The 16,370-nt window shown below is 44.6% G+C and overlaps 1 protein-coding gene across 1 annotated transcript in view; it reads left to right on the plus strand.

Annotated features, from left to right (window-relative positions):
• The window catches only part of Hormad2 (HORMA domain containing 2), an 89,882-nt gene extending 76,908 nt beyond the window's left edge, over window positions 1–12,974 (plus strand). Inside the window, exon 11 of the mRNA XM_048340721.1 lies at window positions 12,840–12,974. Within this exon, the coding sequence (XP_048196678.1) occupies window positions 12,840–12,974 (135 nt within the window). The remainder of the gene's footprint in view (window positions 1–12,839) is intronic.
• Window positions 12,975–16,370: the final 3,396 nt, after the last annotated feature.

Genomic DNA, 16,370 nt, shown 5'->3' on the forward strand with positions numbered 1-16,370 from the left:
CTTGTAAAGTTACAATTGAAATTGAATCTATTTCTTTTTACTTAAAAAATATGGCTGAAATCTAAAATTATGTATGTGTCTCACATCTCAGTTCTGTTGAATAAATTAGCAATCATAGATATAAACACACGCATATTTGACTTGGACATCTTAAAAGCATAAATGAGATAATACTATCCTTTTCTGCAACTTGCTCTTTTCACTTAACGTGTCTTGGGTATTTTTCCTTACAATTTAAGGGAATCTCTCTCTTTTTTTTTTTAACCCAGCCTGGTATTCCTTCAAACTGACCTGCCCTAGTTTGTTTCTGATTTCTGCTGTGGATATATCATGCGGATTGTTTTGCTCTTCCAGAAGAACCTTGCTTTTGAGAATTTCCTTAAGCATGACTGCATGAAGGGGAGGACTTCTCTAGAATATATACCTTTTCATAAGATAATAAGCACAAGAAATATGCTTTCCCTTTTTTTGGGGGGGGGGGTCACTTGTGGATCTTGAACTCAGGGCCCTGGTGCTGTTTCTGAGCTTCATTGCTCAAGGCTAACACTCTAATGCTTTGAGCCACAGTTCCACTTGCAATTATCTGGTTAAACTAGAGTCTCATGAACTTTTCTGCCCCGACTGGCTTCGAAGCAGGATCCCTAGATCTTGGTCTCCTGAGTGGCTAGGATTACAGGCCTGAGCCACCAGCACCTGGTTGCTTTCCTTTTTTCTTGTTGTAATGCCAGTATTGTTACTGTTTTTCTTTATGATCTTATTATTTTTTTAAGTCATGGACTACTTTCAGCTCTAAAATGTTATTTATTGATTTACTCATTTATAGACAAGAACTTAACCTGCCAGCCAGGCTGGCCTCAAACTTACTGTGTAGCACAAATCTTGCCTCTACTTCACAGTCCTTCGGCCTCAGCCTCCCAAATTCTGAGACATACCATACCCTGCTACCTTCATACTTTTATTTCCTTTTTGGTTTTTTTTAGGTTTGAGATCAGGACTTGAACTCAGTACCTGATGCTTTCACTCATTGGCTGGGACTCTACCAACTGAGCCACACCTCCAACCCCTACCTTTCTTACTGTGACAAAATATAACATTTAGCTTTTTTTTTTTTTTTTTTAAGAATCTCACTGTGTAGCCCTGGTTGGCTTCAAACTCATGATCTTCCTACCTTAAGCCTCAAAAGTGCTCATTTTAATTTTTTCCCCCTAGTACCAGAGTTTGAACTTAAGGCTTTATACTTGTTAAGCTTGTGCTTACTACTTGAGCCATGCCTTCAGCCCTGCTTTTTTTAATATTTAAACTAGGTTGCTTTATTTTGCATTTTTTAAGTTTGCAAAAAGCTTTACAATATCTGCTTTCCCTCTGTTGATCATCAAGGCTTTATGGTAAAACAATAAAAGTTTTATCATAATGGTTGGGCATAACTCAAAAACAATAGACAATCTGCGAACAAGAACATTTTGCAAAATACACTGTCTAGAGCACAATTTTATTTTATTTTTTTTTTGGCCAGTCCTGGGCCTTGGACTCAGGGCCCGAGCACCGTCCCTGGCTTCTTCCCGCTCAAGGCTACCACTTGAGCCACAGCGCCACTTCTAGCAGTTTTCTGTATATGTGGTGCTGGGGAATCGAACCTAGGGCCTCGTGTATCCGAGGCAGGCACTCTTGCCACTAGGCTATATCCCCAGCCCTCTAGAGCACAATTGAACCCCCTTTTAAAGTCTAAGATTAGACTTTAAAAGGCATCTAAAAAGCAAAACCACACCTAGCAGAACGCCTCCAATGGCGAGCCATGCGGGGCTTGAAACCCTGCCCTGCTTTTGTGCTTTTGTTGCTGATTATTTTGGAGATTGAGACTTGTGAACTTTTCTGCCTAGGCTGGCTTAAAATTGTGATGCTCTAGAGCTCAGTGTCTTGAGCAGCTTGGATTACAGATGTGAGTCACTGGTACCCAGCTCTTTTTAACTCCTCTCCCTGTTTTTTGCCAGTCCTGGGGCTTGAACTCAGGGCCTGGGTGCTATCCCTGAGCTTCTTTGTCCCCAAGGCTAGCACTCCATCACTTGAGCCATAGCACCAATTCCAGCTTTTTCTGGGTAATTTATTAGAGATAAGAGTCTCAGACTTTGTTGCCCAGGCTAGCTTTGGATGATACGCCTTAGATTTCATCTTCCTGAGTAGCTAGGATTACAGGCTGAGCCTTAATGGGGCTTTTTAAACCATTTTTAAGTGTATGGTACAGTGGCATAAAGTACCTTCACATTCCAGTTGCTTCATATTGGTTCCAATACTCATTCTTTTTTCCTTTCCTTTTCTTTAAAAAAAAAAATGGCCTTATGCTGGGTGCTGGTGGCTCACTCCTGTAATCCTAGCTGAGATTGGAGCATCACGGTTCAAAGCCAGCCCAGGGAGGAAAGTCTGTGAGACTCTTATCTCCAATTAACCACTAGAAAACAAGAAGTGGCACTGTAGCTCAAGTGTAGAGCGCTAGCCTTGAACAAAAAAAGCTCAGGAACAGCGCCAGGCCCTGAGTTAAAGCCCCAAGACCACCACCAACAACAAAAATGGCCTCATATGATTAATGGTATTTAGTATGTTTTCATATATTTATTGGCTATTTGTATATCTTTGGAGAAATGTCTTTTCAAGTCCTTAGCCATTTTGAATCAGATTGCTTTGTTGTTTTGTACAAATTCTCTATATAGTCTGGATATTGGTTATTTATTATATATATGGTTTGCAAGTATATTCTGCTATCCAAGGCTGTCTTTTCATTGTTTTCATAGTGTCCTTTGATGCACAAGAGTGGATCATTTTCAGCAAGTTCAATGTCCCTGGGGGGGTTTGTTGTTGTTGTTGTTTTGAGTTATATCTAAGAAATCCTTGCCAATCCTAGGTTTAATTTTTTTTTCTGTGTTTTAATTTAAGAATTTTAGATTTGGGGCTTTGCAGTTTTCATCTCTGGCCTAGTTTTGAATACATTCATATGTCATTTAAATAAAGGTCCAACTGCATTCTTTTGCATGCATATGGATGCCTGGTCTCTCAGCACTATAGTGGTTCCCTCAGTGTTGAAAATCATTTAACCAGAATGTAAGGGTTCAATTCCAGACTCTCTATTCTTTCTATTACTCTGTTCTTTCTACACAATATATCTACTCCTGTACTGTTGTTTTCATGTGTTTGGCTCTATGGGATGTTCTGATATCCAGACAAACAACCCTTTTCCTTATTACTCTTCTTCTTCAGAATTTTTTTAAGTTTCTTCTACCAGACTATTAGAATCCACTTAACAAGTTTTAACAGGGATATTATTGGAATTTTGGTTAAGGTTATATTGCTTTTCTAAATGAATATTAGGATTAATATTTACTTTTACAATAATAGATCTTTGTGACTTGAAGGAACATTACATATAAAATCTATATTCCTATTACCATACTGATTTCTAAGAAAAAAATTCTGTTTACTTGTACTTGACCCATACTGTCTCCTTTGAGCAACTCTGCCCAACACACTATATTGAATAATGAAAATGTCCTAAATACATAATGTCTGCTAGATAACTACCCACCACACGAGGTTGGTGAATGCCCACGGTGGGGCTAGTACAGCTGAGACTGCGGCCTCTTTGAGCTTGTAGTAGCAGCTAGCATTCCTTGGCTTATGGCCTTATTACTCTAGCCTCTGTCCCTATGCTCACTTTCTCTTCTCCTCAGTGTTCAGATGTTGTCAGTCTTCCTTTTAAGGATATACATGATCCATTTATAACTTACTTGGATAATTGATAAACTTCATTGAAAAGTCCTTCATCGCATCCACAAATCCTTTCTCTCACACACACACCCATATTGGGCAGCATTTACATGCTCCGGGGCAGAGGACATGAACATCTCTTGGGGACCTAGTTTCCAGCCCTCCATGAGGATCACTTTGCCTGGAGTTCCTGTGGCTGTAGAGTAACAAAGCTTAGTCACTGAGTGACCCACAGTGGGAGGCCTTGGACCAGGTGCTCCCTGTGCCATCCCAGTTACTCATGATAAGACCCCGGCGTGGTCACTTGTGATGACTAGGAAGTGATCATGAACAGAAAGCCGAGTCTTGTGGGGGGAAATGGGTGCAAAGGAAAAACAATGAATTTAGTTTGCTTAAGGCCGTGCCAAGGTCAACCTCTGGTTGACAACCCTGTAGCCCCACTGCCACTCCTCATGTTCTGTGTCACTGAAGAAGTGAATTGGAAGGAACACACTGAAACTGAAAAAGGAGACGTAGGTGCCAGACTTCCACTTACTCAGTATGTGAACCCAGGAAGTCCTTTCACTGTTCTGGGCTTTGTTTTTCCGTGCCTGGAAATTGCAATAAAAACCTGCTCCCTCATCTCACCAGTCACTGGGTAGTCCAGTGACACGACATCTTTGATACTCGTATCTTCATAGCATACACACTGTTGGATACTTTCAAGTGTTTGTAAAAAGGAAGAGCAAAATGGTAATATATCAGTCTTAAGCATTTTAATTTGAAGATAATGTATCTTAAACATGATCCTTATTTTTACAAATCTATAGTCTCTGTTTTTAATTTTTTTATTATTACAAAGGTGATGTACGGAGCTAGTTACAGTGACATAAGTCAGGTAATGAGTACATTTCTTTTGGGGCAATGTCACCCCTTCCTTTGTTCTCTCCCAGTTTTTCCCTCCCACCCCCACCCACAAGGTGTATAGTTCATTTTCAACGTAGTGTCTAGTGATTACCACTGCTGCATTTGTTCACCCTTTATCCCTTCATTTCTTCCCCTTTCTAAGAGGATGTGCTAAACTCTGTAAGATAAAGAAGGCTGGAAAACAAATGGCTCAACTTTCTGCCTCCAGAGTTTAAGATTTACCTAGTTGGCTCTTGACTTACAGTGGTTCATCTTAGAATTTTTGACTTTACAATGGTGTGCGTAGCAGGAAGATCTGTGCTGTGAAGTTTGACTTTGTGTCTTCAGTGGGCTGGAAATATGCTACGGGAGGCTTTCATGTGATGCCAGGCTATGCCCTGAACTGCAGCTCCCAGGGGGCCATGCTGCCCACGGTGTTCCAAAGTGCACCATGCTGCTAAGCTACGATGCCCTGGGAGGTAGGAGTGTTGAACATCTTCAGCTTAATGATGAGTTTGTCCATGTTATAAATCCCTTGTGAATGGAGAAGCATTCTCTTTACCTCTCCTAAACCTCAAAAAAAAAAATCCATTCTTTTGCCCAAAACAAATAGCTGTTTCTAGATGTGCTCTCCATTCACTTTCATCTGTCCTTACCTGCAGTCCCAGCCCACACTTTGGTAAACACCCTTCTTTTGTGTATCCCACCTCCAATTTACAATCCTGTTTTCAGTAGTACTGGAGTTGGGACTCAGGGTCTTTGCACTTGATAGGTAGGTAGTATACACACAAGCCGTTCCCCTAGTTTTTCTTTTCTTTTTTTAACTTGCTATTCCTTGGATAGAGTCTTGAGCTTTTTCCTGGAGCTTTGTGGTGTTAGTGCTCAGCTGGAACAGAGAAGGTGCTGCAAATGTGTTTGTTGAATGAGTGAATGAGGGTATGAATGAAATAGAAGACTTCCAAAGATGAGACTGTGCCAGAGGGAGAATTGGTACAATCGCTTTGGGAAATACATGTCAATATCTAGTTAGGACTCCATGAGAACTATATATTTATCTCCTTAATACAGTTACAGTTCAGAACACTGGTCATTAACTACAGAAAATAAAAATCTTGAGGCTGGGAATGTGGCCTAGTGGTAGAGTCCTTGCCTAGCATGCACGAAGCCCTGGGTTTGATTTCTCAGTACCACATAAACAGAAGCCAGAAGTGGCGCTGTGGCTCAAGTGGTAGAGTGCTAGCTTTGAACAAAAGGAAGCCAGGGACAGAGCTCAAGCCCTGAGTCTAAGCCCCAGGACCGGCAAAAAAATAGAAAATTAAATAAATAAAAATCTTAAGAAATGAGCAGAGTCGGTCCCAGAAGACAGGACATTTCCCTGCACGTGCAAAGATGACACCTTGGGACGGGAGCCTTTTCACACTGAGCGTTCATGCTGCACCACGTTAGCAGAGCTGTGTTTGTGTGGATAGTGCTTGTGTTCTCCTCCCTCTCTACCTTTCTTTGTGCAAACAAGTAAGAGGGAAAGGAATGAAAACTAGCCTGTGTTCTATAACTTCGTTAGGAGCCTAGACCTTCTGAGCCACAGAATGACTTGACCTGGGAAGGGCAGACTCCCAAGATGCTAGATGTAGACGAGACTGATTATAAATGTGTAAGTGGTGAAGAAACATTTATGCCAACATCTGACCTGAAAAGTTAGTATGACAGTAAGTAAAATTCACTTGTCTGTCATGGCAGCCACTTCCAGTAGTCATGCTATTTCCTTGTGGCCGGGGGCCGCCCCTCTGCTCCTTGCTTGGCCATTAGGCCTACGTGGCCATGCAAAGCAGGTCCTGTGTGGCCTTAACTGCTCTTCGAGAAGGAAACAGCTGCTGCCTTTACAAAGCCTGACAGGCCCCGCTTCCAGCTGGCTGCCAGTGGAGATCATCCGATAAGTGAATTTACACTAACACCGTGTTGAGTAATCATCCCAGGAGTATTTACATTTTAACAGAATGATTTGGATAGGTGAAGACCTACCCCTGAAAGCTGATCTAATAAGGGGGCATTTCTCATTGTCCCATGCATCTTCCCTAACTTTTCATGAGGAAGGGCCTTTAGCCATGCTGACCTTTGGCCTACAATAATGTCTATGCCTCTATGCCTGCCCTTACTCTTGGGAACTGCTGCTCATTCATTCATTCTTTTTTTCTCTCTTTGGTCTGAGATCGGGACTTGAACCTCAGTACCTGATGCTTTTACTCATTGGATACTGCTTTACCAACTAAACCATGCCTCCAACCCCTGCTAGTTTGCTTATTCTTTGTTGACTTTCAAAACATAGGTATATTTGCCTGGATTTCTTTGCTATCTTATACAAGCTTTAACTGACATCATGATGCCTTCCAGGCTCTCAGTCCAATGCTTCTCTGTCCTCCCTGTGGTTGGCTCAGTGGGACTGTACATGGGTCCTCACCGCCCTTGACGTCTCAGAAATGCCCGACACTCCTGACTCCTGTCTCCTGTTTACTCCATACCCTCTTCCTCACATCCTTCTCCTCAACTCATCTTCTGCCCCCCCCCATCCCCTCCTCGTTGGCTGCTCCACCAGCTAATCTCTAGATGTTGGAATTCCTTCAGGCTGTGTCTTGGCCCCTTTCCCTTCTCACGCTCTGATCTCTCAATAAGAAAATGCTTCCACACCCAGGACATTAATTATCGACATGCAGATGACTCTCGGATTTACATGGCCAACCCAGACCTTTCTCCTGAGCTTCAGACTTCTACCCACAGCCACTTACCCAGCCAGTGTGTCCTGGTGAGAGTTTTGCAGATACTCGACACTCAGCAGGTTAAGTTCCAGAACACTCTACCCGGAAAGCCTCTCTCCACTCAGTAGCCAAACTAGCAACTGGAAGATGTTATTGAGCCATTTGCCTCTATCCCACCCTCATAACCAACTACCATTAGACTCTACCTTCTGGAACCTTCTCTGGACAGGTATTGACTTTGGTCCATTTTCCCTGCTCACAGGTCATCACCTCACTATTACTATAAAGCAGACTGTTCATCACCTACTACATTTCTACAATTTCTACACGTCTCCACTGCAGAGTGTTCTTTGAAGATTCATTTATTTGCAAAAAAAATTACATATATATGTATATATATACATATACATACATATATATATATATACATACATATATATTGAGCTAGGTACTGGTGGCCCATGCTTGTAATCCTAGCTATTCAGGAGCCTCAAATCTGAAGATCATGGTTCAAAGTCTGTGAGCTTTCATCTCCAATTAACCACTCAAAATCCAAAAGCGGAGGTGTAGCTCCAGCTACACCAGCCTTGTGTAATATAACTAAGGAACAGTATCCAAGCCCTGAGTTCAAGACCCAGGATGGGCACACCCACAAAAAGCATTGCTGGGTCCTTGCTGTATTCATAGCACCTTCTAAATGCAAATGTGACCAAAGCCAGAATGTTCTGGATCTCTATAGAGGGCATGACTGGAGCTTTTACTTCATTGGGACTGGCATTGTGTGGGAAAGGCAAATGCCTTTCCCTCTGCTCTCACTGCAGTCAACACTGCACACTTCTGTGACCCCAAAATGTGCGGGGGTTCCCCGCCACCAGCAACCAAGCAGCCAGCCCCAGCAGTGCTCTCCAGCCCCCTTCAGACCTGACACACTCTGCTTGACAATGCCCCGGCCCTCGGGCAGAGGGTCCCACAACCCCCTCCTCGGGTTTGATTCATACTCTTGAGAAGCTCACAGAAGCTGGCTGTGACACCGGTCATTAGAAAGGGCACTGTAGCAACACAGGGGAGGAGATGTGTAAGCTGAGATGCAGGCAGAGGCACACAGCTTCATGCCCTGGCCCGCCAGGAGCCCCATGCGACCAGTTACCCGCATGCTGTCTGAACTCCACTGCACAGCCAACACAAACACACTGGCTGGGGGAACCCAGAAAGATCTATTTACATTGTGTGTGTGTGTGTGTGTGTGTGTGTGTGCACGTGTGCTGGGCCTAGTACTTGAACTCAGGGCCTAGGCACTGTCTTTGAACTATTTTGCTCAAGGCTGAAGCTCTACCACCTGAATCACAGTTCCTCTTCTGTCTTCTTTTGGTGGTTAGTTGGAGGTAAGAGTCTCACAGACTTTCCTCCTGGGCTGGCTTTGAACCATAATCCTCAGATCTCAGCCTTCTGAGTAGCTAGGATTACAGGTGTAGCCATCAGTACCTGGTCTAGTTACTTTCTTTCTGTGGAGCATTCCTTCCTCCAACCATGGGGAAGATCTACTCTGAGTTGGGGTCTTTGACTACTCTCTCCTTATCTAGTCTACTGTCCTAGTCTACTGTTGGATAAGATTGGCCACAGACAGGAGGACTCAAACATTGTTTGAGTTTCTGCCATCTGTCCTAAGGAGGGAGGAGGCAGTGACAATCTGTTGGGGGCAGGGAATACATATGTATGCCATCCTATCCCAGGATAGGGTGAGTTTCTCTGAGGAGTTAGTTTTTCATCTAGGCCTGAAGACCTAATAGGAGTGAACTGGGGCTTGGAGGGAGAGGGAGACTGTTTTAAGGCAGGAGAAACATGTCAGATACCAGACTGGGAAAGAAGCAAGGCTTGCGGCTGGACACCCAGGCCCGAGGGGTCATTCCTCTAATGGGGAGATGGTTCCAGCAGCACCTCACCTGGCCTGCCAGCGTAAAATGTGTGTGTGAGGGAAGGTGTGAGGAGAGAGTGCAAGGACCTTTTGGGGCCTATCAGCTGTCCTGGGCCTTTCCCTGCCCTGCACATGAATAGAACCACAGCTGGCCAAGACTTCATCCCAGAAATAGTTTTAAATATGCATCCATCTACTGGGCCAGTACTGATGAACATCTAGCCTGTTCTAGGAACGGAGAATATTGAGGTGAAAAAAAATACTATCCCACCTCAAGTTTATCTTGTGGAGGAAAGCCAAGGCAAGTATGGCTGCAGGAGCTATGGTAGAAAGCACGAGGGATACAGAGAAAGGCGGGGGAAGCAGGGAGGAGTGGAGGGAGGGAGGGAGCCAGAGGAAAAGATGACATAGGACCTTGGGCATTGGACTTGTGAGGACAATTGGAGTCATTCGTAGGCAAAGGAAGAATCAGAAGAGAGGTGTGGGCAGATCTGCATGTAAGTTCCCTCATGCTCCAGACTGGAGGGTGAGTTGGGGAAGCAGTCATAGTAGTAACTGGGAGAGATGATGTTTGCCTGCATAAGATAGAGGTGATAGGGGTTGAGAAAAGAGCTAGCTCTGGGCGCCAGGAGGGGGACCCTCAGGGTTTCATGACCCTTTGGATGTCAGGATGATGGAGTGCTTGTAGATGACTCCTCACACCTCCAGCCCTTTTTCCCTATTTGAGAGCGGTTCTCCCTGTTTGCCCCAGAATGGTCTCTCCTGCTAAAATGACTGACATTTGCCACTCAATCAGGTGGTGGTGGTTATTGTGGAGATAGCATCTCACACACTTCTTTGGTTAGGCTGGCCTGGAATTATGATCTTCCCAATCTCAATTCCCTCTGCTGGCTTGGCTTATAGGCATACACCACTGTGCTCAGATACTGCCTGAGAGAGAACCTTGCTAACATTTTTTCCAGGCTGCTCTGGAACCTCAATCTCAACCTCCCAAGTGAACTCAGATTTACAGGCATGAGCCACTGGTACTCAACACTCAAGCTTTAAACTGGATACTTTGGCTGAGCGAGAGCAGAGTAGGAGAAGCCGGCAATGCATTCCAATGTGGACACACTGTCTTTGAGGTTTTGGAAAGCCATGTGGAGATGGTTAGACACTCGTGGATGTGCAGTCAGAGGCAGCTCTAAACCGAACACATACACATGGAGACTTTGTGTTTGACTGGTATGTGGCGAAGATGAGTGCATGAAACCACTCAAAATGTGGAGAAAGGAGAAAGAAAGCCAGACAGAACTCTGGGAAATAACGGTCATGTAGAAGCATGGCCCCTTTCCAGTGCTGTCCAAATAAGGCTACCCAGTCAGCTGGCTCTCTTATCCATGCTCAGCAATACACCTGAGAAACCACTTCTCAAAGGCTTCTTTGTGAGGATAAATTGATTGGTCTGTGTAATTCATAGAGATGATTCACCCATGCCAGCAGTGCTCCCTGACTGATAACACACTTGTCTTTGAACTCGCTAATTTTCTCAAAACTGTTGGAAATTCCCACGCTTCACAGCTTACTTTAAGATTACATACTCCACTGAAAATGTTGTGATTCTTTACTGTCAAAAAATTGTAGTTCTGCAACTTGTAATAAAACTCAGGTTTAAGCTGGGTGCCAGAACCTCCCACCTGTAATCCTAGCTACTCAGGAGGCTGAGATCTGAAGATCACGTTTGGAAGCCAGCCCAGAAAAGTTCCTGGGAGACTCTTCTCTCCAATAAACTACTCATAAAAGCCAGAAGTGGCACTGTGTGGCTCAAGTGGTAGATCACTAGCCTTGAGCACAAAGAGGCTCAGGGATAGCATCCAGGCCCTGAGTTCAAGCCTCACAAATGACAAAAAATAAAAAGCAAAACAAAACAGAACAAAACCAACTCGGCTTTCTTCGAACCGTATGAGAAAAAGAGGGCAGCACTATGCAACTATAAGGGAATTTGGACACCATCTTGTCCTCTGCATCTTCCCAGACTGGTTAGAAGGAGGAGTATGGAAAGGGAAATAGGTCCAGGTGGCATTGCTAGTCAGGCTGAGTCTTACCAAGGACTCTCTGTTACAACCAAATTGAAAACAATTCACCTTTTAGATAAAGAGACTGCCTGTTGTCTCTCAAGTATTTATGTTGCAGTTTCTGCTCATTTTTAGCAAGGCTTTTCAAAGCTTTGCATGTGTAAGAAAAATAGTCACGTGACAACGAGTTCCATTTCACTCTTTTAGTTTTAGTTGAAGCCAGAGGGAATTTGTGGTTTCTGAGATAAGAAATACAACTGCTGTCTAAAACTTAAAGGATTAATTAAGGTTGAAATTAACTGCTTCAGACCCATTTTTATATATTTGCTTTTAAACTATACTTCTGGCTTTCTTCCCATGATTTTGTAGCAACACTTTATCAATAATAAGAAAATGCATATATTACCAGAGGAAAAAAGGCTAATGCTGGAGTTGTTGGTGGATATTCTGACAGGGTTCCCTTTAATATGTGTGTGTGTGTATATATATAATATATGTGTACATATTATATATAATATGTATGGAGCCCCAGGGATCCCTTTAAAACATATTGTAGAGATGAGAAGGTGACTTCACAGTAGAGTGCTTGCCCAGCATGCATGAAGCCCTGGGTTTGATTCCTTAGAACCACATAAACAGAAAAAGCCAGAAGTGGCGCTGAGGCTCAAGTGGTAGAATGCTAGCCTTCAGCAAAAAGAAGCCAGGGACAGTGCTCAGGCCCTGACTCCAAGCCCCAGGACTGACAAAATATATATATATATACATATACATATATATACACGTATATATATATGTATATGTATATATATATACACACACACACACACATATATATTGTAGCCAGTGGCACATGCCTATAATCCTATCTACTCAAAAAGCTGAGATCTGAAGATCATGGTTCGAAACCAGCCCAGGCAGGAAAGTCTGTGAGACTCATGTCACCAACTAACCGCCCCCCCCCCCCAAAGCCAGAAGTAGTTCTGTGGCTCAAGTGGTAGAGCATTATCCTTGAGCAAGAAAGCCCAAGGAGAGTGCCTAGGCCCTGAGTTCAAGCTCCAGGACTGGCATACGCGCACACACACACACACACACACTCACACTGAAAAGATGAGGCAGCATATCTCTGCTGACTGCAAAAGGGACTTAAGCAATCAGTGCCCCAGATCTCCTGACCCTTCATTGCACCTTGTGGGCCCCACACCCTGACAACCCTTCCCTCAAGAGTTGGATGTACTCACTTCACTTGAGCGAGCCAAGAAACTGCCCCAGAACCCGGCTGCCTTCAGGGGAGCCTGGGCTCCTGAAACTTGGAATGCCAGCCTCTGATACTGGCAGCAGGTTGCGTGCGGGCCGGCGGCCCACGGGGAGCAGGTTTGGATCCGCGATGCAGCTGGAGGGATTACCAACTGCTCCGCCTGCCTGACACAGGGCTTGTGCAGAGCTCGGAGCCCTGCTGAATGATGCCTCTCTGGTGATTTCTCCTAGATCCAAAGGATGAATTTTATGTGCAGTCAGGAAGGTTCTGAGCGCTCCCAGAAGAGGAGGAAGGTCAGCGAGCCCTCGACAGCCTTCATCTCCAACAGGGAAGGAAAGGCAGACACCTGCACCACATGGATGTAAAACACAGTTGTCCTATGGAAAACACCCATAGGAAAATACCTTAGCAGGAGAGTGGTTTTTTTTTTGTTTGTTTGTTTGGGGTAGTTACTAAGGTTTAAACTCAGGCCCTTGTGTTTTGCCACTTGAGCTATGCCTCTAGCCCTTGGTGAGTAAATTTATATCACCAAAACTTCTTTTTCCCCTCAGAGTTGTTGCTCAGTTGGACCTCTGTGGTTCACACCTGTAATCCTAGCTACTCAGGAGACTGACATCTGAGAATCACAGTTCAAAGCCAGCCTGGGCAGGAAAGTTTGTGAGATGCTTATCTCAAATTAACCAGCAAAAGGCAGGAAGTGGGGAGGGGTGTGGTTCAAGTAGCAGAGCACTAGCCTTGAGCAAGAAAGCTAAGTGACAGTGCTCAGACCCTGAGTTCAGGCCCCCATTCTGGCACGCACACACACATGCACACAATGTTGCTTAAAAAAAATTTTTTTTTTGGTCAATTTACTAAATGCAAAGCTACTGAGTAGGATACAGGTTCACTTTGCCAAGAGGCAGCAAGGTCACGGGGAAGTCCTTGAGAGAGCCTTACTCCATGGATGAATAAAGATGAGGCACCCTTTGTAGTTGTAAAAGAAACCCAGCGAGTATTCTGCAAAGAATAGCTGTTGTTCTCAAAGAGAAAGAAGGGTTTTCTTTCCACAATGAAACCCTCCAGTCTGCGGGGTGCGCACTGGGCTCCGGCGTGTTACAGCCTGTGCTGGAATCCCGCTGCAGCTCTTCTCATTCCCACACCGCACGCACGGGAACAGGCGCCAGGCGCTTCGCCAGCTGGGACTTACTGGTGACTTGAGCTGCAAGCCCGGTCGGCTACGTGTGGAACTAGCACACGTTCTCCGGGCAAAGCCCTTCAGCTCTGGCCCCAGGCTCTGTTCTTTTGGCCAGTCCTGAGTACGCCTGTGCTGTCTATTGCTCAATAAACACAGCAGTACGCTGTCTGTCACCTGCAGATAACGCTATTTTCCCCCTCCTTACTCTGGAAGAATTTTCATAGACACAGTGATTAGTGACGAGATTGAGTAACAAATGCTTGCAGTGTTGTTTATAGGATTTATATACTGTAAATTTGATAATTTAACTTAAAAAAGTTAAGTGTTAAGTGCATGTGTTTTGCGGTTAAATAAAATCAAAATGCAAGATATTCTTTGGTTCATCTGTTTTCACTCTGGGTCGTTTCTTCATGTAAATCAGTATTTCTCACATGCAAAATACCACAAGAGTATTATGAAGATAGGAACACCTGGTGATGGCTCACACCAGTAATCCTAGATACTCAGGAGGCTGAGATCTGAGGATCAGTGGTTCAAAGCCAGCCCAGGCAGGAAAGTCCATGAGAGTCTTACCGCCAATGAACTACCAAAAAGCTGGAAGTGGAGCTCTGGTTCAAGTGTTTGAGAGCTAGGTATGAGCAAAAAAAGCTCAGGGACAACACCCACGCCTTGAGTTCAAGCTCCAGGATAGACAGACAGACAGACAGACACACACACACAGACACACACACTAAGAATTCTTGTGCCTAAAACGGAGGCACTGTGGGGTGAGAGGCGATCAGGAAAGTCAGGAGCACATAAATGGAGGGCCTGTGACACATGACCTCTGAGTGAGGCGAGCTGGGGCCAGTGGAAGGCCACATTACAGTAACAGTCCAGGAGTCGACCTGCCTTGCTCCGCCCCTGGCTGGGCTGCTGTGCTTCTGGGGGCCGGGACAGCCTACCAGCTATGGCCCTGAGCTGGGCTAAGGCCACAGGGCCTGCCCGGGGCGCATGCTCCCTGCTCCTCACTCTAAGTGGATTCATGTAAGCCTGCTCCACCACTAAGAGCAGAACCGGGGGGAAGGTAATTGGGTTTATTAAATCCTTGATAGAACTGTAGCCTGAGTCACCGTCATTTCTTTTAAGAGGATCACATAAAGAGATTAGCTGTCTGGTATAGGGATTAAGGTTATTTTGTGTTTCTCCAGAGGGCAGATCTAGGATCAAATTGGTGAACGCTAAGAGAGGTCAATTTGGCTTTTCTTTTTTTTGGCCAGTCCTCAGGCTTGAACTCAGGGCCTACGCACTGTCCCTGAGCTTCTTTTGCTCAAGGCTAGCACTCCCAGTTGAGCCATAGTGCTGCTTCCAGCTTTTTCTGTGTATGTGGTGCTGAGGAATCGAACCCAGGGCTTCATGCATGCTAGGCAAGCACTCTGCCACTAAGCCACATTCCCAGCCCCTCAATTTGGTTTTTAACATTTAACAGCACAGATTGCCAGATGTTGGAAATGGGCTACCTTCTGAGTAGTGAGCTCCTCGTCATGTAAGCATTCAGATACAACCAAGCTTTACCAAGACTCTGAGAGTCTTTGCCTGGCATGGAAATGAATAATACAGAGCAATTAGCCAACGGAGAGTTCAGAAGGGACTGTTCTGGAATTCCCGAATGAAAATCTAGCACTCAATCTCTGTTGATAGTAACTATCAACTTTATTGAAAGTTGACAGATCCTGCAAGTCAAAGCTGAAAATCTAAACCTTCCTAGAAAACTTCTGTAGGGATTTTATTCTCTCTTTGAATACCTCATCCCCCCTGGATGGTCTGATTGCTGCCTGTAGGCTGGATGCGGGGGTGGGAGTGAGGGGGTTGCAGTAGAGGGGAGACTGCTGGGCACACTTAGGGGGCCTTACTGTCAAGAAGATGGGAGAAATAAATAGAAAATGTAAATGAGTAGATCAGACAGCACAGCACATGTGTGAACTCAACAACAGTGGCCAGACCATATTCAATTCCATATGCCAAATGTTTATTAGAAGGAAAGAAGCCCATTTTCTATTTATTTCTGTCCCAAACTTAATGGGATGAATAAACACAAATGCATGAAGGGACTTCAGAGCAAATAAAAGGAAAGCCAGGCTCCAGAGGCTCACACTTGGAATCTTCAATACTTAGGAGGCTAAGATCTGAGAATTGAGGCTTGAAGCTACCTTGGGTGGGATAAGTCCGTGAGACTCTTATGCTAGTTAACAAGCAAAATGGCAGAAGTGGAGGTATGGCTCAAATGGTAGAGGACCAGCTTTGAGTGGAAAAAGCTATGCAAGAATGTGAGGCCCTGAGTTCAAGTGCCAGTACTAGAAAGAGAAGGAAGAAGAGGAAGGAGGAGGAGGAAATGAAGAAGGAAAAAAAAAAAGAAAAGCTGGCCTGCCCTTCTTTCCCCTGACCCAGCTTCTTGAGTACAATTTACAAAGATGGGATGATGATAACTTGGAAACTGGGACATAGTTAAATGAAAAAATTATGCGGGGGAGTTTGAGTTGCGCTGCTTGGGGTTTTTCTCTCTACAGAAAGTTTGTCTGGCTGAAAAGAAACGGGTTAGGCTTGTGAT

Source organism: Perognathus longimembris, chromosome 3 (assembly GCF_023159225.1).
Source record: "Perognathus longimembris pacificus isolate PPM17 chromosome 3, ASM2315922v1, whole genome shotgun sequence".
Classification (NCBI taxonomy): Eukaryota; Metazoa; Chordata; class Mammalia; order Rodentia; family Heteromyidae; genus Perognathus; species Perognathus longimembris.